Source organism: Balaenoptera borealis (genome assembly GCF_965194805.1).
Source record: "Balaenoptera borealis genome assembly, chromosome: 8".
NCBI classification, from domain to species: Eukaryota; Metazoa; Chordata; class Mammalia; order Artiodactyla; family Balaenopteridae; genus Balaenoptera; species Balaenoptera borealis.
The window spans coordinates 85,525,341-85,546,785 of record NC_138865.1 but is presented as its reverse complement, the minus strand read 5'-3'; the positions used below and the strand labels follow the sequence as shown (position 1 = coordinate 85,546,785).

The window sequence follows — 21,445 nt, the reverse complement described above, 5'->3', positions numbered from 1 at the left end:
CCAGACCCCAGACCGGAGTGGCGAGAGAGGAGGGCATTTGCCCCGCCCACTCGAGCCCAGGAAGCCTGCTGGGCTCCCAGGTGAGGTCCCCTGCCCTTTGAGAGCAGGGGTGGGGGGCACACCTGGGCCCCTACTGTTCCTTGAGCCTAAGCCCCACCCCACACAGCCCCCAGGGCCTTTTCCAACCCTGTGAGTCCTGAGCATTGGCCCCACCCACCACCCAAACCTCACCCTTGCTTAGGCCCCGCCCTCCACAGCCAAGGCCTTCCCCCAAAACCCTTTTTTTTTTTCTTTCCCTCCTCCTCTTTTTTACTATTGTGGTACTGATGTACCTTCCGGTTGTTGATTCATCTATATTTTTATTTTTACATTCTTTCTAACATATCTGTTAGTTTCCTAGTCTAATTTTATTTTTTACTTTGTTATTGTTCTCTTTTTTTTTTTTTGCCAGCTCAGGGTCAGGCAGAAGTTCCTGCAGTGGGAGCTCCAAGTCCGAACCACTGGACTAACAGAGAACCTCAGACTCCAGGGAATATTCATTGGAGTGAGGTCTCACAGAGTTCCTCATCTCAGCACAAAGACCCAGCTCTACCCAACAGCCTACAAACTCCAGTGTTGGAAGCCTCAGGCCAAACAACCAGTAAAACAGGAACACAATCCAGCTCATAAAAAAAAAAAAAAAATGAGACAGCAAAAAAATGTCACAGATGAAGGAGCAAGGTAAAAACCTACAAGACCAAATAAATGAAGAGGAAATAGGCAATCTACCTGAAAAAGAATTCAGAGTAATGATAGTAAAGATGATCCAGAATCTCGGAAAAAGAATGGAAGCATGGATTGAGAAAATACAAGAAATGTTTAACAAAGATCTAGAAGAACTAAAGAACAAACAAACAGAGATGAACAACACAATACCTGAAATGAAAAATACCCTAGAAGGAATCAATAACAGAATAACGGAGGCAGAAGAACAAATATGTGAGCTGGAAGACAAAACAGTGGAAATAACTGCCGAGGAGCAGAATAGAGAAAAAAGAATGAAAAGAATTGAAGACAATCTCAGAGACCTCTGGGACAACACTAAATGCACCAACATTCGAATTATAGGGGTCCCAGAAGAAGAAGAGAAAAAGAAAGGGTCGGAGAAAATATTTGAAGACATTATAGTGGAAAACTTCCTTAACATGGGAAAGGAAATAGTCACCCAAGTCCGGGAAGGACAGAGAGTCCCATACAGGATAAACCCTAGGAAAAACACACCAAGACACATATTAATCAAACTAACAAAAATTAAATTCAAAGAAAATATATTAAAAGCAGCAAGGGAAAAACAAAAAATAACATACAAAGGAATCCCCATAAGGTTATCAGCTGATTTTTCAGTGGAAACTCTGCAGGCCAGAAGGGAGTGGCAGGATATATTTAAAGTGATGAAAGAGAATAACCTACAACCAAGATTACTCTACCCAGCAAGGATCTCATTCAGATTCGATGGAGAAGTCAAAAGCTTTTCACACAAACAAAAGCTAAGAGAATTCAGCACCACCAAACCAGCTTTACAACAAATGCTAAAGAAACTTCTCTAAGCAGGAAACACAAGAGAAGAAAAAGACCTACAAAAACAAACCCAAAACAATTAAGAAAGTGGTAATAAGAATATACATATCAATAATAACCTTGAATGTAAATGGATTAAATGCCCCAAACAAAAGACACAGACTGGCTGAATGGATACAAAAACAAGACCCATATATATGCTGTCTACAAGAGACCCACTTCAGACCTAGGGAAACATATAGACTGAAAGTGACGGGATGGAAAAAGACACTCCATGCAAATGGAAATCAAAAAATGCTGGAGTAGCAATTCTTGTATCAGATAAAATAGACTTTAAAATAAAGACTGTTACAAGAGATAAGGAGGGACACTACATAATGATTAAAGGATCAATCCAAGAAGAAGATATAACAATTATAAATGTTTATGCACCCAACATAGGAGCACCTCAATACATAAGGCAAATGCTAACAACCATGAAAGGAGAAATCGACAGTAACACAATAACAGTAGGGGACTTTAACACCCCAGTTACACCAATGGACAGATCATCCAAACAGAAAATATATAAGGAAAAACAGGCTTTAAATGACACAATAGACCAGACAGATCTAATTGATATTTATAGAACATTCCACCCAAAAGTGTCAGAATACACTTTCTTCTCAAATGCACATGGAACATTCCCCAGGACAGATCACATCTTGGGTCACAAATCAACCCTTGGAAAATTTAAGAAAATTGAAATCGTATCAAGCATCTTTTCTGACCACAACGCTATGAGACTGGAAATCAATTACAGGAAAAAAACTGCAGAAAACACAAATACATGGAGGTTAAACAGTGCACTACTAAATAACCAAGAGATCACTGAAGAAATCAAAGAAATAAAAAAAATACATAGAAACAAATGACAACGAAGACACAATGACTCAAAACCTATGAGACCAAGCAAAAGCAGTTCTAAGAGGGAAGTTTATAGCAATTCAATCTCACCTCAAGAAACAAGAAAAATCTCAAACAATCTAAACCTACACTTAAAACAACTAGAGGAAGAAGAACAAAGAAAACCCAAAGTCAGTAGAAGGAAAGAAATCATAAAGATCAGAGCAGAAATAAATGAAATAGAAACGAAGAAAACAATAGCAAAGATCAATAAAACTAAAACCTGGTTCTTTGAGAAGATAAACAAAATTGATAAACACTGAGCCAGACTCACCAAGAAAAAAAAGGAGAGGACGCAAATCAATAAAATTAGAAATGAAAGAGGAGAAATCACAACTGACACTGCAGAAATACAAAGGATTATAAAAGACTACTACAAACAACTGTATGCCAATAAAATGGACAACCATGAAGAAATGGACAAATTCTTGGAAAGGTACAATTTTCCAAGACTGAACCAGGAGGAATTAGAAAATATAAACAAACCTATCACAAGCAATGAAATTGAAACTGTAATTAAAAATCTTCCAACAAACAAAAGTCCAGGACCAGATGGCTTCACAGGTGAATTCTATCAGACATTTAGAGAAGAGCTAACACCGATACTTCTCAAACTCTTCCAAAAAACTGCAGAGGGAGAAACACTCCCAAATTCACTCTATGAAGTCACCATCATCCTGATACCAAAACCAGAAAAAAGGTATCACAAAAAAAGAAAATTATAGACCAATATCACTGATGAACATAGATGTAAACATCCTGAACAAAATACTAGCAAACAGAATCGAACAGCACATTAAAAGGATCATACACCATGATCAAGTGGGATTTATCCCAGGGATGCAAGGGTTCTTCGATATATGCAAATCAATCAATGTGCTACACCACATTAACAAATTAAGGAATAAAAACCATATGATCATCTCAATAGATGCAGAAAAAGCTTTTGACAAAATTCAATACCTACTTATGATAAAAACTCTCCAGAAAATGGGCATAGAGGGAACCTACCTCAACATAACAAAGGCCAAATATGACAAACCCACAGCAAGCATCATACTCAATGGTGAAAAGCTGAAAGCATTTCCACTAGGATCAGGAACAAGACAAGGATGTCCACTCTCACCACTCTTATTCAACATAGTTTTGGAAGTCCTAGCCACAGCAATCAGAGAAGAAAAAGAAATAAAAGGAATACAAACTGGAAAAGAAGAAGTAAAACTGTCACTATTTGCCGATGACATGATACTATACATAGAAAATCCTAAAGATGCCACCAGAAAACTACTAGAACTAATCAGTGGATTTGGTAAGGTTGCAGGATACAAAATTAATGCACAGAAATCTCTGGCATTCCTATACACCAACAACAAAAAATCAGAAAGAGAAATTAAGGAAACACTCCCATTTACCACTGCAACAAAAAGAATAAAATACCTAGGAATAAACCTGCCTAAGGAGGCAAAAGACTTGTACTCAGAAAACTATAAAACACTGATGAAAGAGATCAAAGATGACATAAACAGGTGGAGAAATAGACCATGTCTTTGATTGGAAGAATCAATATTGTGAAAATGACTATACTATCCAAAGCAATCTACAGATTCAATGCAATCCCTATCAAACTACCAACGGCATTCTTCACAGAATTAGAACAAAAAATCTTACAGTTCGTATGGAAACATGAAAGACCCCAAATAGCCAAAGCAATCTTGAGAAAGAAAAACGGAGTTGGAGGAATCAGGCTCCCCAACTTCAAACTATACCACAAAGCTACAGTAATCAAGACAGTATGGTACTGGCACAAAAACAGAAATATAGCTCAATGGAACAGGATAGAAAGCCCAGAGACAAACCCACACACATAATGGGCACCCAATTTACAACAAAGGAGGCAAGAACATACAATGGAGAAAAGACAGCCTCTTCAATAACTGGTGCTGGGAAAACTGGACAGCTACACGTAAAAGAATGAAATTAGAACACTACCTAACACCATACACAAAAATAAACTCCAAATGGATTAAAGACTTAAATGTAAGACCAGACAGTATAAAACTTTTAGAGGAAAACATAGGAAAAACACTCTTTGACATAAACCACAGCAAGATCTTTTTTGAAAAATGGTTCTGATGAACCTAGGGGCAGGACAGGAATAAAGACGCAGCCATAGAGAACGGACTTGAGGACACGGTGGGGAAGGAGAAGCTGGGACGAAGTGAGAGAGTAGCATTGACATATATACACTACCAAATGTAAAATAGATAACTAGTGGGAAGCAGCTGCATTGCACAGGGAGATCAGCTCGGTGCTTTGTGACCACCTAGAGGGGTGGGATAGGGAGGGTGGGAGGGAGGCTCAAGAGGGAGGGGATATGGGGACATGTGTATGCATATGGCTGATTCACTTTGTTGTGCAACAGAAGCTAACATGGTATTGTGAAGCAATTATAGTCCAATAAAGATCTATTAAAAAAAATGGTAAAAAAAATACATATATATATTAGGGAGTAGTCAAAAGACAGGAACAGTCTATGCATATAAAAACAAATTAGCTGGTAAACATATAAAAAATGTAAAAGAATTAATAAAGTTGCTGATTATTATAGCCTCTTATTTCCTCCTGCCCTCTAGGCATTTGCTCTTTAATCACGTGAACTGCATTTCATCAAATGGACCCAGGAAGGAATGGCAAGAGAAATCTCAATCGTTCTATTTCAGGTCTCATTAGCAGTCCTGGAAAAAGATTTAAAAGATTAAGAACTCAAAATTAGCTCATTGCAATGAGTTTTGGAAATGACCTATAGACTTTAATTCACAACTTGGTCTTCAATTCAGATTCTTGTGGTCTCCCATGACCCTAAATATTTGATAAATCCTAGTTTCTAAATGGCAAAAACAAAAGTAATAAGTCATATGAAAAATAGGTTTTCTTTAAATAAAGAAAAAGTATTGACCTCTGCCAGTGGTCTTACTTTTATCAGGAAAGTAAGTAGCCAATAGAATGGAAGGCATCCAGTGGATTTATAAACCATGAATGGAGGTTTTCCTTTTCAGAAACAATATGAAGGAAATAGTATAACATAGTGGTTCAATGCATGGGCTATAGAGTCAGATTGTCTATATCTGAATATTTACTTCACCACTTACTACCTATGTGATCTGTGGCAAATAACTCAATCTCAGTTCCCTCATCTTAAAAATGAGGAAAACAGTAAAATCTATGTCTTAGGGTTGTTGTGAAGATTAAATAAGTTAGTATATTTTAGCTCTTACAGCAGCATCTGGCATACGATAAAACCTCAAAATACGTTAGCTGCTGTGGTTCTTATTATTACTAGTATTACTACAATAACTACTACCACTATCACCACCACTATCAACCTGCAGTTACTAAAAGTTTGGCATTGATTCAGAAACACTATAGCAAAACAAAAGAAACACAACATATGCACACCCACCCCCATAGGTTGAAAAAGTGAAAGAGAACTGATTTCAAGTCAGTCCTTCGGTATCTCTTCAAGCTGTTCTGAGAGAAGCTGAGAAGATACCAATATACCAACAATGCACGGCTCATTTCAAGAAGGAATTTGTGTGGTCTGGATAAGTTAATCTCAGAAGAAATGACAAGTTCTCTCACTCAGTTAATCGTTTATCAAACTTTACTGAGGCTTACTATACTATGAATCAGGTATTGAGCCAGATACTAGGAATACAAATGGAAGATTCTATACCTTTAAAAATTTTGCTTTCTTGTCAAAGAAATATACATAGATTATAATATATGATAGGTTATATGATGGATGTATGTACAGGATACTATGGAAGCAGAGGAAAGATCTAAGCTAGACTGTGGAGAAGGAGGAAACAGCATGAAGATTTCCCAGAGGGGGTAACATTTAAACTGAGTCTTAAAGGATAATAACAGATAAATGGGGACAGAATGGGAGAAATCATTCCTCCAGGGGTAAAAGCGGGCAAATGGAGAAAAAAAGAGTACCACTGCCCTACCTACAGCCACACAAAACCAAAAGATCTCTTCTTAAAGCTAAAGGACAGATAGCCATTGGCAGTGTGGGCCTGAATAAGGTATATTTCTGGAATATCTCCTGTTTATACATACCACATCTCCAACCTCCCCAACTCAAAATAAGCCACATTTGGAGAACTGACAGAAAGTTGTGATTAAGAAGAGATTCAAAGACAAGTTTCTCACTTACAACACTGGGCGGCAGCAGTAGGCAATGGTTTCCTCTGGCTTTCTTCTTGACTAGAATACTAGAGGCAGAAAGGAGAAAAAAAAAAAACAAACATGGTAAGAGGCCCAAGTAAAGAAGGAGAAAAACAAAACAAAACAACAACAAAAAAACTATAGCTACCTATAAAAAGGTTTAGCATTTGACTGGAGTCAAATTTCTTATCAAACAGAAACAGATCATCCTGCTGATTTCCCTGTGTGATCCTGACATACAGCCCAGACTATCAGATATGGCATTGGCCCAATGTAACAGGCTAAAGCAGGATAGCAGGAAGGCTGTTCTGACCAAGGGCACCTGGGCACCATTCCAGCTCTACCAGGCAGCTGTAGAAGGCTTAGCCTTAGAAGCTCAGAGGACTTAGAAAACTCAAATAATATATAGATTTCCCCATTTGGGTGATGGAACTGAAAACCTCTCTGAGACTTGAGTTTTCTCCATCTTTAAAAAGATGAGGCTTCCTCCCTCACAAGGTCACGTGGGAAGTGAAATTACTTACGTAAGCATGTAATACAACATCTGGTATTTACGAGTATCCCCTTCCCAGTTATACTCTAACCTCCCCAACACAACCCACCACTATCACCACCAAAAAACAGAGTACTGAAGCCATGAAAAGAAAGTTCAATAAAAGGGAGCCAAATTAAGTTCAAGTCTTGAAGATGGACAAGATTTGGAAAGGCAAAACAAAAAGAAAAAGGTATAAACAAATTAACACAGGTACACAGAGTCTGGAAGAAAAAATGGTTTGGTTCAGAGCCCATTGGAGGATTGGGAAAACATAACTTGGTCTAGCAACTTGCAAATATAAGTTGCAAATATGAGTTTTCATCCTGACTCTGCCATTTATTAATAAACTGTAAGATTCTGGGCAAGACAGAGCTTCTCTAACACTGAAGGAGTCATTCATTCAACAGATATTTCTTGAGTGCCTATTATGTGCAAGGCCTTGTTCCAAGCACTGGGGGAATAGAGTTTGTAATCATGGTAAAGAGTTTAGATTTTACTGTAGTCTATTGAGAAGGTATGTAAAGTTTTAAACACCAGAGGGATATGACTTCATTATACTTTAAAAATCACTCTGGCTTCTGTGTGAGAAGAACTGTAGGCAACCAGAGGGGAAATAAGACTAATTATTGCAATTATCCAGATGAAAGTTGATGGCGGTTTACACATGAGTGTTAGTGGTGAAGGGCATTTCAAGTGGTTGGATACAAAATACAAAACACTTTTTGTATATAAATATACTTTTGTATATAAAGTACTTTACAAGAAACAAACTACAATACAAATATCAGAGGTAGACAGTGCTATTACTATTTCCTTTAGGGGAAGGATCAGAAGTCAAGCACAGTTTAAACAATATAATAGTATTAGTAAAACTGTCAATCATAAAAAAGTTCAAAACTTCTTAAAGGCTAAACAACCCACTCCAAAGTAACAAAGGGACTTGGTTATAATAACTATTATAAATAATGGTGATTTTTATAGGCAGTACACAGGCACAACAGTGACGAAATCATAAAACTTTAAGCATTAAACTAGAAGAATTCAGACTTAATAGATGAGAGTAGATATTTCCAGCAGACATATTTAATGAATCTCTTTCAGGTCCAAAGCAGAAAGCTGAAGACCAGCTAGAGCCTAATTAATAATATTAAGAGAGCTAAGGAAAAAAATCCATAATACCTTATGTACAAGAAAATAAAAGTAGTACAAGTAAGGAAAATTATAGGCCAATCTCATTTATGAATACAGATGCAAAAATCCTAGATTACCAAACCAAATCATATGACATTTATTTATCATAAATAAGTCTTTATATTTCTGTGTGAATATGTACGCATATGTATGAATGCTGGCATATAAATTTTCATGTATCATGACCAGAAGGACTTTAAATGAAAGGACAGTTCAATATCTGAAAATCTATTCATGCAATTCACCACACAAACAGACTAAAGGAGAAAAACTTTGTGATCGAACAATGCAGATAAGATCTTGATAAAATCCCTTACTTTTTCATGACAAAATATCTTAGAAAATCACAAAGAAAATGGAATTTCCTTAATCTGATAAAGCGTACCTATCAAAATCTACAGCAAATATCATACTTCAAGATGTATGAAGCATTCCCCTTATAGTCAGGAAAAAGACAAGGCTTCCCCACTTTCACCATTAAAAATTACACAGGATGTTACACAATGAATTTTTAAAAATAAGGGGTCACCAAAAACAAGGAAAGTCTGAGAAAATATTACAGCCAAGAGAAGCCTAAGGAGATATTACAACTAAATGTAACCCAGTGTCCTTTATGGGGTAATGGAACCAAAAAAACGCATGAAATAAAAACTAAGGAAATTTGAAAAAAAACTAAGGATTTTTATTTAATAAAACAAAATAAATAGAAATATAAAATATTAACCTTTAGTTAATAATAATATATCAATATTGGCTCATTAATTGTAATAAATGTACCATACTAATGTAAAATGTTAATAATAAGGAAAACTAGAGGGAGGGGGCGGGTAAGATGTGATATGGAAGCCCTCTCTACAAACTGCTTAATATTTAAGTCTGTTAATAAAAACATATGTAAAAATTTCACTTAAAATATAAGACATAAGGATTGAAAAGAGATAAAAACTTATTATTCAAAGATGCAAAAACTAAAAAACCCAAAGGAATCTCTAAACTAGTAGAATTAATAAGAGTTGGTGAATAAGATCAATACTAAAAAAAAAAAAAAATGAGCAGCATTGCCTTATATAGATAGCAATGACCTATTAGAAAGTGTAATTTTTAAATATACCATTCACAATGATTAGGAATAAACCTAACAAAAGAAGTGTAAAAACTGCATGGAGACAATAGGTTTTCCTCCTATAAGACTTCTCAACTTTTGATGCTTAACTATATTTATTACGTTTCCTGCTTATTGTCTGTCTCCTCCTATTTGATCCAAGAGGACGTTGATCTTTGTTTTAACTTCTGATGTATACCAAGCACCTACGACAGGGCCTGGTACATAGTGCTCAATAAGTTATCTGGTGAATAAATGACTAAATGAATGTCACCAATAAACGGACAAATGCAAATTTAAATGATAAAGCTCTAAACTCATTAGATTAGCACAAATTTTAAATCTGGCAATAACAAGTATCAGTAAGGATACAGAGCAGCAGAAAAACTGGAATATAAATTGGTATAATTATTTTAGAGAACAACTTAGCAACATCTAGTAACGTTACACAGAGCACATTCCACAACAAAGCAATTCTATTTCCAGGTATATAGCCAGAGAATCTCCCATACATAAGCAGAGAGAAACAGGGTCAGAGATGTTCACTGAAGCATGCATTTATAATAGTGAAAACCTAATTTTCCATGAGTAGGAAAAGTAATAAATAGTGATACATTTCCACTCTGTCAAGTGGTAGATCCCTAGGCCAGTCTTGACCCAAGAGGCTGCTGTGGATGGGAACTGTTGCACACCATCAGAAAAAAAAAAGATAAGATTCTACATTGTGTTTTTAAAATGGTTTTGCAGCGAGTATGACCAAATTTTGATAATCACTGAATCTTGGAGATAAGTGTACAGGTTTCATTTTACTAGTCCTTCAACTTTTATATTTGTTTAAAATTTTTTCATGATAAAAATAGAAAAAAGAAAGGAAGACGCTCCCACTAACCAAAGATGAGACAAGTTTAGCATCAAAAAGAATAAAGATTGCAATGGATTGAAACACAAATATATCAAAATTCATAAATTGATAATAATATGCCACTAAAAAAAAGAAAACAACTCACTGGTCACCTTGAGAAGCTGCTTATGCAACAGCTCATTATTTTGAAAATTGCTAAAGAGAATGTTTTTCTTGCACGGACTTTATTTCAAGTGAACCAAATAGCTGATGAGGCAGACAAATCATAGATAATAAATGTTGAAGAGATGATATAATTAGAAAATCATCATTGTGCAACCCTAATAAAATAATGATTATTATTTGCTGCTAAAACCATTAGGCAAAAGGCTGGTAGGATCACTTTAAAATGGATGAAATAGGCTGACACCAAGTTGAGTCCACTGTGTAATTTTAACATCACTAAAAGTGAGGCAAGACATAATCTGCCTACAAAAAAAAAATAAAAAGATATGTTGTGAAGTCCTAATCCCCAGTACCTATGAATGTGACCTTATCTGGAAATAGAGTCTCTGCAGATGTAATCGAGTTATAATCCAATGACTGGTGCCCCCACAAAAATCAATGGAAATTTGAACACAGACACAAAAAGAGATGAGAACGTATCGTGAGGATAGCCAGACACAACCCAGGAAGGCATGTGATAGTGGAGACAGAGACTGAAATAATGTGTCTATAAGCCAAGGAACAGCAAAGACTGCTAGGAAGCACCAGAAAGTAGAAGAAAGGCATGGGACAGCTTCTTCCTCAAAACCTCCAGAAGGAACTGATCCCGCCAACACCTGATGTCAGAATTTTAGCCACCAGAACTGTGAGAGAATAAATTTCTGTTGCTGCAAGCCACCAGTATGTGGTACTTTGTTTTGGCAGCCCTGAGAAACTAACACACTCATCAAATCACTGCATTTTGGCTTCCTGTACTAACCTGTGGATATTGATCATTAATTGACAAATCCAATGGCTCCACTTCATCACTCATCTTCTTTGCTCTCGGTAATATTTCACACTGTCAAGAATTTCTGCCTCAAAACTTTTTTTTCCCTTTGTTCCATAAACTTTTTTCTGGTTCTCCTACTCTCTCTTTCAGGCAGCTCTTCCTCAGTCTCTTTTGTTTCTCAGGATTCTACCTTTGATGTTTCCCAAGGTTTTGTCCCTGTTCTTCAATACTCTTTCTACATACTTTACCTGAGTGAGCTCTTCTATTCCTATGACTTTAATTGCTACAAATATGTTGATAAATCCAAACTCTATGCCCGACCTCATCATACCCTGAGCTTCAGATTCTCTCATGACGTTGCTTACCAGACGTTTCCTAACAGGTTGCCTACCAGACAAATTTTCTAATAGCCCAACATGCCCTAAAGTAAGAAAACTTATCTTTTCCCTCCACCACCACCAACAAAAACATTCCCCATTCTTGCTGGCCCAGGGTGAGCTGATTGTGTTCTATTCTGTGCACAAAACTCATCTCTGGAAATAAGTTAGGACAGCGGGACTAAGCAATGCAATAGTCTAAACATTCCTAAAAAGAGCACACAATAAGGATACATATCCAAAAATCTGGGAATAAGCAGAAAAAAAAGGCTTCTGCTCATCTGTGTAACAAGAGGACAGATTCCCTAGTATAAGCTTGCTCCCCAACAGTCTAGAGCCAGACTAGTGCCAATTCAGCCACTTCTGGGGGACAATGGGAAGAAAAGAAAAAGCAGATAGATCTTTCTAATAATAGGCAATCTTCTAGCTACCTTTTTTCTTTAATGCAGTTTAAATTCTGTCATTCTTCAACATGTTCCTGGGTCGCTCCCTTAAAGTGTCCTATAAAGACACTCTTTACATTGTAAAAAACAGTTCCTACCTCATTGTCAGTTCCCAAGGCATTGATTTGCTCCAATTTGTAGGTCCAATATCTGGCTTCCTCCTCTGGGATATCTATCACAAAAAAGAAGAAACCACATTACCAGGTTAATAATTTTATCATAGGTTGATAATACTTTATTCAATCAAACAATCTAAGTTAGAAGGGTGGTGGTGATGGACTAATTTTACTGATGGCTTGGTTCTTGCCATGAACATTATCTTGAATCTTCACAAAAACCAAAATAATATATTATTATTCCCAATGGATAAGAAGATTTAATATTGTTAAGATGTCAATACCTCCTAAAGTGACTGAAAGATCCAACACAGTTGCTATTAAAATCCCAATTTTTTTTTTACAGAAATATAAAACCCTATCCAAATGGAATCTCAACAGACCCCAAATACCCAAAATATTCTTGAAAAGGAAGAACAAAGCTGGAGGACTCATACTTCCTTATTTCAAAACCTACTAAAAAGCTATAGTAGGGCTTCCCTGGTGGCACAGTGGTTAAGAATCTGCCTGCCAATGCAGGGAACACAGGTTCGAGCCCTGGCCCAGGAAGATCCCACATGCCATGGAGCAACTAAGCCCATGTGCCACTACTACTGAGCTTGAGCTCTAGAGCCCGCGAGCCACAACTACTGAGCCCACGTGCCACAACTACTGAAGCCCACGTGCCTAGAGCCCGTGCTCCGCAACAATAGAAGCCACAGCAATGAGAAGCCCACACACCACACCAAAGAATAGCCCCTGCTTGCCGCAACTAGAGAAAGCCACGCATGGCAACAAAGAACCAAAGCAGCCAAAAATAAATAAATAAAATAAATTTTTTTAAAAAGCTATAGTAAATCAAAACGGTATGCTACTGACATAAAGACAGACATATAGACCAATAAAAGAGACTAGAGAGCCCAGAAATAAGGCCTTACATATATGATCAAATGATTTTTTTCAAGGGTACCAAGAACATTCAATGGGGAAAAGCGTCCTTTCAAGAAATGGTGCTGGGACTTCCCTGGTGACGCAGTGGTTAAGAATCCACCTGCCAACGCAGGGGACACTGGTTCAAGCCCTGGTCTGGGAAGATCTCACATGCCACGGAGCAACTAAGCCCGTGTGCCACAACTACTGAGCCTGCACTCTAGAGCCCGTGAGCCACAACTACTGAGCCCACATGCCACAACTACTGAAGCCCGTGCGCCTAAAGCCCATGCTCCACAACACGAGAAGCCACCACAACGAGAAGCCCGTGCACCACAACGAGGAGTAGCCTCCACTCGCCACAACTAGAGAAAGCCCGTGCGCAGCAACGAAGACCCAATGCAGCCAAAAATAAATAAATAAATAAGTAAATTTATTAAAAAAAAAAAAGAAATGGTGCTGGCACTACTAAATATAAACAGAAAACGGGGACCTGCTGTATAGCACAGGGAACTATACTCAATATTTTGTAGTAACCTATGAGGGAAAAGAATTTGAAAAAAAACAGATGTGTATGTATTATAACTGGATCACTTTGCTATACACCTGAAACTGACACAACACAGTGGATCAACTACACTTCAATTAAAAATTCAAAAATAAATAAAATCTTATTTTAAAAAAAAATAAATTTTTTTAAAAAAAGAGAGAGAGAAAACATAGGCAGAACACTCTCTGACATAAATCACAGCAAGATCTTTTTTGATCCACCTCCTAGAGTAATGAAAATAAAAACAAAAATAAACAAAAGGGACCTAATGAAACTTAAAAGCTCTCACAGCAAAGGAAACCATAAACAAAATGATAAGACAACCCACAGAATGGGAGAAAATATTTGCAAATGAAGTGAACAAAAAGGGATTAATCTCCAAAATACACCAACAGCTCATGCAGCTCAATATCAAAAAACAAACAACCCGATCAAAAAATGGGCAGAAGATCTAAATAGACATTTCTCCAAAGAAGACATACAGATGGCCAAGAGGCACATGAAAAGATGCTCAACATCGCTAATTATTAGAGAAATGCAAATCAAAACCACAATGAGGTATCACCTCACACCAGTCAGAATGGCCATCATTAAGAAATCTACAAACAATAAATGCTGGAGAGGGTGTGGAGAAAAGGGAACCCTCCTACACTGTTGGTGGGAAAGTAACTTTGTACAGCCAGTATGGAGAACAGTATAGAGGTTCCTTAAAAAACTAAAAATAGAGCTACCATATGATCCAGCAATCCCACTCCCGGGCATATACCTGGAGAAAACCATAATTCAAAAAGATATATGCACCCCAATGTTCATTGCAGCACTATTTACAATAGCAAGGACATGGAAGCAACCTAAATGTCCATCGACAGGTGAATGGATAAAGAAGATGTGGTACATATATACAATGGAATATTACTCAGCCATAAAAAAGAATGAAATAATGCCATTTGCAGCAAAATGGATGGACCTAGAGATTGTCATACTGAGTGAAGTTAAGTCAGACAGAGAAAGACAAATATATGATATCACTTATATGTGGAATCTAAAAAAAAAATGGTACAAATGAACCTATTTACAAAACAGAAATAGGGTCACAGTTGTAGAAAACAAACTATGGTTACTAAGGGGGGGAGGGATAAATTGCGACATTGGGATTGACATATATATAAAATAGATAACTAATAAGGACCTACTATATAGCACAGGGAACGCTACTCAATAATCTGTAATGACCTATATGGGAAAAGAATCTAAAAAAGAGTGGATATATGTATATGTATAACTGATTCACTTTGCTGTACAGCAGAAACTAACACAACATTGTAAATCAACTATACTCCAATAAAAATTAATTTAAGAAAAAGAAAGAAAAGGTGCTAGGATAACTGAGTACCTACATGCACAAAATGAAGGTGGACCCTTATTTAACATCATATAGAAAAATTAAGTCAAAATGGATCAAAACCTAAATGCAAGACCCAAAACTAGAAAACTCTTAGAAAAAAACATAGGGCCAAAACTGCCCAACACTGGATTTAGCAGTGATTTCTTGGATAGGACACCAAAGGCACAGGCAACAACAACAAAAAATAGACAAATTAGACTTCATTAAAATTAAAAACTTTTCTGCATCAAAAGACAGTATCAACAGAATGAAAAGGTAACACACAGAATAGGAGAAAATATTTGCAAATCATATATCTGATAAGGGATTAATCCCCAGAATATATAAAGAACTCCTAAAACTCAACAGTAACAAAAACCCAATTCAAAAATGGGCAAAGGACTTGATAGACGTTTCTCCAAAGAAGATATAAAAATAGCCATAAAGCACATAAAAAGATGCTCAATCATTAGGGAAACTACAATGACATACCACTGCACACTCATTGGGATGGCTACTATCAAAAAAACAGGGGGAAAAAACCCCAAAAAACAAAATAACAAGTGTTGGTGAGGATGTGGAGAAATTGGAACCCTTGTACACTGTTGGTGGTAGTGTAAAATGGTACAGCTACTATGGAGAACAGCATGGCGATTCTTCAAAAAATTAAAAATAGAATTACCATATGATCCAGAAATTCCACTTCTGGGTATGTACCCAAAAGAACTGAAAGCAGAATCTCAAAGAAATATTTGCATACCCATGTTCACAGCATTATTCATAATAGCTAAAATGTGGAAGCAACCTAAATGTCCATCAATGACTGAATAGATAGGCAAAATGTGATATATACATACTAGGGAATATTATTCAGTCTTAAAAAGGGAGGAAATTTTGACATATGCTACAGCATAGATGAACCTTGAGGATATTATGCTAAGTGAAATAAGCCAGTCACAAAAAAACAAATACTGTATGATTCCAATTATATGAGGTACTTAGAGTAGTCAAAATCAGAGATAGAAAGTAGAATGGTGGTTGCCAGGGGCTGGGGGCAGAGGGGAATGGGGAGTTATTGTTTAATGGGTATAGAGTTTCAGTTTTGCAAGATGAAAAGAGCTATGGATATGAATAATGGTGATGGTAGCACAGCGTTATGAATGTATTCATACCACTGAATTGTATATTTTAAATGGCTGAGATAGTTAATTTTGGGTTACATGTATTTTACCACAATAAAAAAAAGAGTAAAGAAAAATGGTACACATACCCTCATTGTATATATTTAAGATGGACTATAACAACTTCCAAAAAAATGAAACATCTTTTAAAAACATCAAATGTGGGCTTCCCTGGTGGCGCAGTGGTTAAGAATCCACCTGCCAGTGCAGGGGACTCGGGTTCGAGCCCTGGTCCGGGAAGATCCCACATGCCGCGGAACAACTAAGCCTGTGCGCCACAACTACTGAGCCTGCGCTCTAGAGCCCGTGCACCACAACTACTGAGCCCACGTGCCACAACTACTGAAGCCCGCACGCCTAGAGCCTCTGCTTCGCAACAAGCAAAGCCACCGCAATGAGAAGCCCGCACACCGCAAGGAAGAGTAGCTCCCGCTCGTTGCAAGTAGAGAAAGCCCGCGCGCAGCAATGAAGACCCAACGCAGCCAAAAAGAAATAAATAAAATTAAAATTAAAATTAAAAAATCAAACATACCCATATATTCAGCACAAAAGAGAAACACTGAGACAAAATATGGATCAGGTCAACTTTGGTGACATTTAAACAGGTACACTTTTTAGTAGTCCACATGAAGGAATCAAATACAGTCCTTTCTCCTTTGTCCCTCCTATCCAAAATTTCACCTCCTTCCCCTCAAACCGCTCTTCAGCATTCAGTGGCAATATTTCAAAGTCTTATAATAAAACCTTCAAGTAATTTACTACCTAATTTGTACAGCACTCCTCAGCCATAAAATGGTTTACTTTGCACTTGTTGAAAAGAAGTGAGAGGGGAGGAAGAGCTGCTCTGCTGCAGTCTATAAGTTCTGATGTAGAACAAATTCAGCAAGATACATTGTTAAGTAGAAAACAGCAAGGGACAGTGAATGTGTTAGAATATGCTACTATTTGTTTTTAATAGGTGTTGGGGGTCTACATATATGCTTATAGATTCAAAGACTGCCCCTGGAAAGATATACAAGAAAGTATTAATTGTGGTAGCCTATAAGAAAGAAAGATAACTGATTTGTGAGGGAGACCTAATTTTCCCTGAGTAACTTTTTAAACCATTGTGCATGTATTACTGCCTCACCCCTCAAAATAGCTTTAAGGAGAAAAATACAGAGCTACAAGGATGTTTATTGCAGTACTATTTATAATAGTACAAACTTTGAACAATCTAAGTACCCAACAAGAGGAGCGGTTAAATATATTACAGTTTAAATTAAAAGCCCAGGCTCTGGAGCCAAATCATCCGAGTTTCAATGCTGGCTTTACCACTTACTATCTAAATGACCTTAGGCAAAAGATTTAAATACTTTCTGCCTCTGTTTCCTCATCTCTAAAATGGAAATAATATTTGGGTCTACCTCAAAGGATTGAAGTGAGGATTAAATGAGGTAACATTTGTAAATGCTTCGTGATATACCCACTGCACACAGTTACTGGTCAACAAATGTTATTTTTATTATTATTGTGCATTCATACAATAAAATAAAATCAACCACTGAAACACATTTTATGTAACATTTATATTATAATTATGCTATTGGTAAATAAAACACATTAAAATGTAATATATACAGTGCCATTTTATAGCAAAAACTGTATATGTGTATTAAAAAAACTAAAAGAAACATAACATAAAAAACATCTCTAGTAGGTGAGATCACAAGAAATCTTTGTCCTTTTGCACACCTGTATTTTCTGAACTTACAACATAATTTAAAAAATTAAAAGTTACTAATTTTAAAAGATGATGGTATAAAATTTAATAGAATATTTCAGAGGTTTCTTAATTATCCAAAGGAAAATTCCTTTGCTGAAATATGGCATGCTGCAAGCCAAAATCTTCCTTAAGAAGGACCCTTTAAGTTTTCAAAAACTATATCCCAAACATGGTTATCATAGAGACAAAAGCTTATTAGCACACTCACATTAACTCACAAAGACACTTATCTGAGAGTTTACCTTAACGTTTATTCAAAAAAAAAATTTATTAGGTGCCTATTACGTGCCAAGAAAACACTAGAGATACCAAAATAAACTATGCAAGTGCCCTTATGAAACAAAATCTAAATAGAAATGTATACTACTCCCTATGACACAAAACAAGTGATGCAGTTTTGAAAGAGAGGAATGTTTACTTAAAATGCAACGGGGAGTCGACTGACCAACTTCCAGCATGGCAGTGTGAGGAGCTCCACAGATCTACTTCCTAGAGAATATACTTTAAAAAAATACCATTTAAAGTCTCTAGAAATGGTCCTAAGAAACACATATTCAAGAAAATCTACTACAACTTTAAGAATAGCCAATTTCTGTTGTATTTGAACCAAGACCCATCCCCACCCACCCTCCTCCCAATTCAACAAGACAGAAACTCCATTCCAGACTAGTACAGCTGAGAACACAGCATTAAGAATACAAGCAACTAAGCCACAAGCAAGAACTCCAATTACTTTTCTCTTCACCTGCAACTTGGCCTACAGACACACAAGAAAGTCTTCTTTTCTATTTTTCTGAAGTAATAGTTGCTCTGAGTTTAGTTATTTCTGAGCTTACTGGAAAATCATGCCATTTTTGCTCAAATCACCATAAGGTACAACATATAAATAAATTGAAATCATAAGACAGCAGCAACAACAATAGTATACATGAATATCAGTAAACAGTCAAAATTAAAACTGTATAAAGTTAAATTAAATTAAACAAGATATCAACATTTAAAAATTGGGAAATTACAAAATGTTGGCAAAGATATGCAGAAAAGAGACACCTGAGACATAGTTGGTAGAAATATAAACTGGTACAATCTTTTTTTTTTTTAACACAAGCAACTTGGCAGTACTAGGAAGAGTAACGATGCACATACCTTTTGACCTATTCTTTAATTAATTTTTATTGGAGTATAGTTGATTTACAATGTTGTGTTAGCTTCTACTGTACAGCAAAATGAATCAGCTATACATATACATATATCCCCTCTTTTTTGGATTTCCTTCCTTTTAGGTCCCCAGAGTAGACTTCCCTGTGCTTTACGCAGTATGTTCTCATTAGCTATCTCTTACACATAGTATCAGTAGTGTATATATGTCAATCCCAATCTCCCAATTCCTCCCACCTGCCCTGCTTTCTGCCTTGGTATCCATACTGTTTGTTCTCTACGTCTGTGTCTCTATTTCTGCTTTGCAAATAAGATCATCTATACCGTTTTTCTAGATTCCACATATACGCATTAATATACGATATTTGTTTTTCTCTTTCTTTCTGACTTACTTCACTCCATATGACACTCTCTAGGTCCATCCACATCTCTACAAATGACCCAATTTCGTTCCTTTTTATGGCTGAGTAATATTCCATTGTATACATGTACCACATCTTCTTTATCCATTCCTCTATTGATGGATATTTAGGTTGCTTCCATGTCCTGGCTATTGTAAATAGTGCTGCAATGAACATTGGGGTGCATGTGTCGTTTTGAATTATGGTTTTCTCCAGGTATATGACCAGTAGTGGGATTGGTGGGCCATAGGGTAGTTCTATTTTTAGTTTTTTATGGAACCTCCATATTGTTCTCCATAGTGGCTGTACCAATTTTGTTTCCCATCAACAGTGTAGGAAGGTTCCCTTTTCTCCACACCCTCTCCATTATTTATTGTTTGTAGATTTGACCTATTCTTTAAATTCTACTTTAAGGAATTTATCCTAGATTCATAAATGGGCATAGATAAAGCTGTTCATTACAGCGGTATATCAAAAAAAACTGGAAACAACCTACATGTCAATCAATAAAGGATTGCAAAAAAAAAGGATTGCTTAGATAACTTATGATATAAAGCAGCTGTTGAGATCAGCAAGATAGATCTTAAAGTATAACATGAAATGATGGCCAAGATAATATGCTTTAGTTTATACAATACTATCACCATATATAGTACATAGAGTATGACCCAAATTTTGTCAAAATAAATTTCTAGAGAAGAAATTTCTTGTGCCTAAACCAAGACACAAGAAAGTTAACAGTGGTTTATTTCTGGGGAATGCAAAGGAGGTCAAAAGAAGTAGGAAGAGAAACTTAACTTTTTATCCAGGTACATTTCCATGCTATTTGAATTTTTATAAGGAACATGTATTTTTGTGTGATTTTTTTTCTTTTTTCTTTTTTTTGGCTGCGTTGGGTCTTCACTGCTGCATCGGCTTTCTCTAGTTGTGTTGAGCCGGGGCTCCTCTTCGTTGCGGTGCATGGGCTACTCATTGCAGTGGCTTCTCTTGTTGCGGAGTACAGGCTCTAGGCGCCCGGGCTTCAGTAGTTGTGGCTCGTGGGCTCTAGAGCACAGGCTCAGTAGTTGCAGCGCACGGGCTTAGTTGCTCCACAGCACGTGGGATCTTCCCGGACCAGGGCTAGAACCCTGTCCCCTGCATTGGCAAGTGGATTCTTAACCACTGAGCCACCAGGGAAGCCCTTTTTGTGTGATTTTTAAAATTACTTTGTAAATTACTATTCTATTTATTAGTGCTACTTCAATGCTTAAATTGACAAATCACAAGGTATATATTCACTTCAAGGCAATAAATGTTAAAATATTATCAAAAGAATAAATCACTGATACTCTGACAAGCAGGTATTTTATTATAATAAACAGTTATAAGAAACTAAATGACTTGAAAAGAATGCTTTCAGTGTGGATTCTTTAATGAGCACCATTCTAGAGTCTACTTTGCACATTCCTGAGCTAGGTGTTATAGGGAATGGAGTGGAAGACAGAATGCCCTGAAAGGAGATGGCTGACAAAAGGCACAGTAAGAAAACAACTAACAAACAATTTCAAACAATGTGGTAAAAAGTATTAAATGGTTTTTTAAATCTAATCAGACTCACCAAAAGGCAACTCAAATCTTGTATCCAGCAAAATTTTATGGGGAGTTGGGTTTTTAGTTCCACAGATCTCATCATCTTTCATTAATGTCTCTGCCTCCAATGTGGACCATTCCCCAGGCCCTTCCTAGAAAAGAGATCTAAGATTAAACTTCACTCTTTCATGATT

General features: G+C 36.6%; 1 protein-coding gene and 1 long non-coding RNA gene across 6 annotated transcripts in view; one reads left to right on the top strand and one right to left on the bottom strand.

The window, feature by feature from the left end:
- LOC309633148 overlaps positions 1 to 6,707 on the top strand; it is a 108,415-nt gene extending 101,708 nt beyond the window's left edge. Inside the window, exon 3 of the long non-coding RNA XR_014247347.1 lies at positions 452 to 6,707. This is a non-coding gene — a long non-coding RNA (uncharacterized lncRNA). The remainder of the gene's footprint in view (positions 1 to 451) is intronic.
- Positions 1 to 21,445, bottom strand: part of UNC13B (unc-13 homolog B) — a 239,625-nt gene that overhangs the window by 145,202 nt on the left and 72,978 nt on the right. For all 5 annotated transcript variants that reach the window (XM_082401357.1, XM_082401353.1, XM_082401355.1 and 2 more), the window contains exons 5-7: positions 21,280 to 21,403; positions 12,317 to 12,390; positions 6,722 to 6,779 (exon numbers count right to left, since the gene is read on the bottom strand). In XM_082401357.1, coding sequence (XP_082257483.1) covers positions 6,722 to 6,779; positions 12,317 to 12,390; positions 21,280 to 21,403 — 256 coding nt within the window. The remainder of the gene's footprint in view (positions 1 to 6,721; positions 6,780 to 12,316; positions 12,391 to 21,279; positions 21,404 to 21,445) is intronic.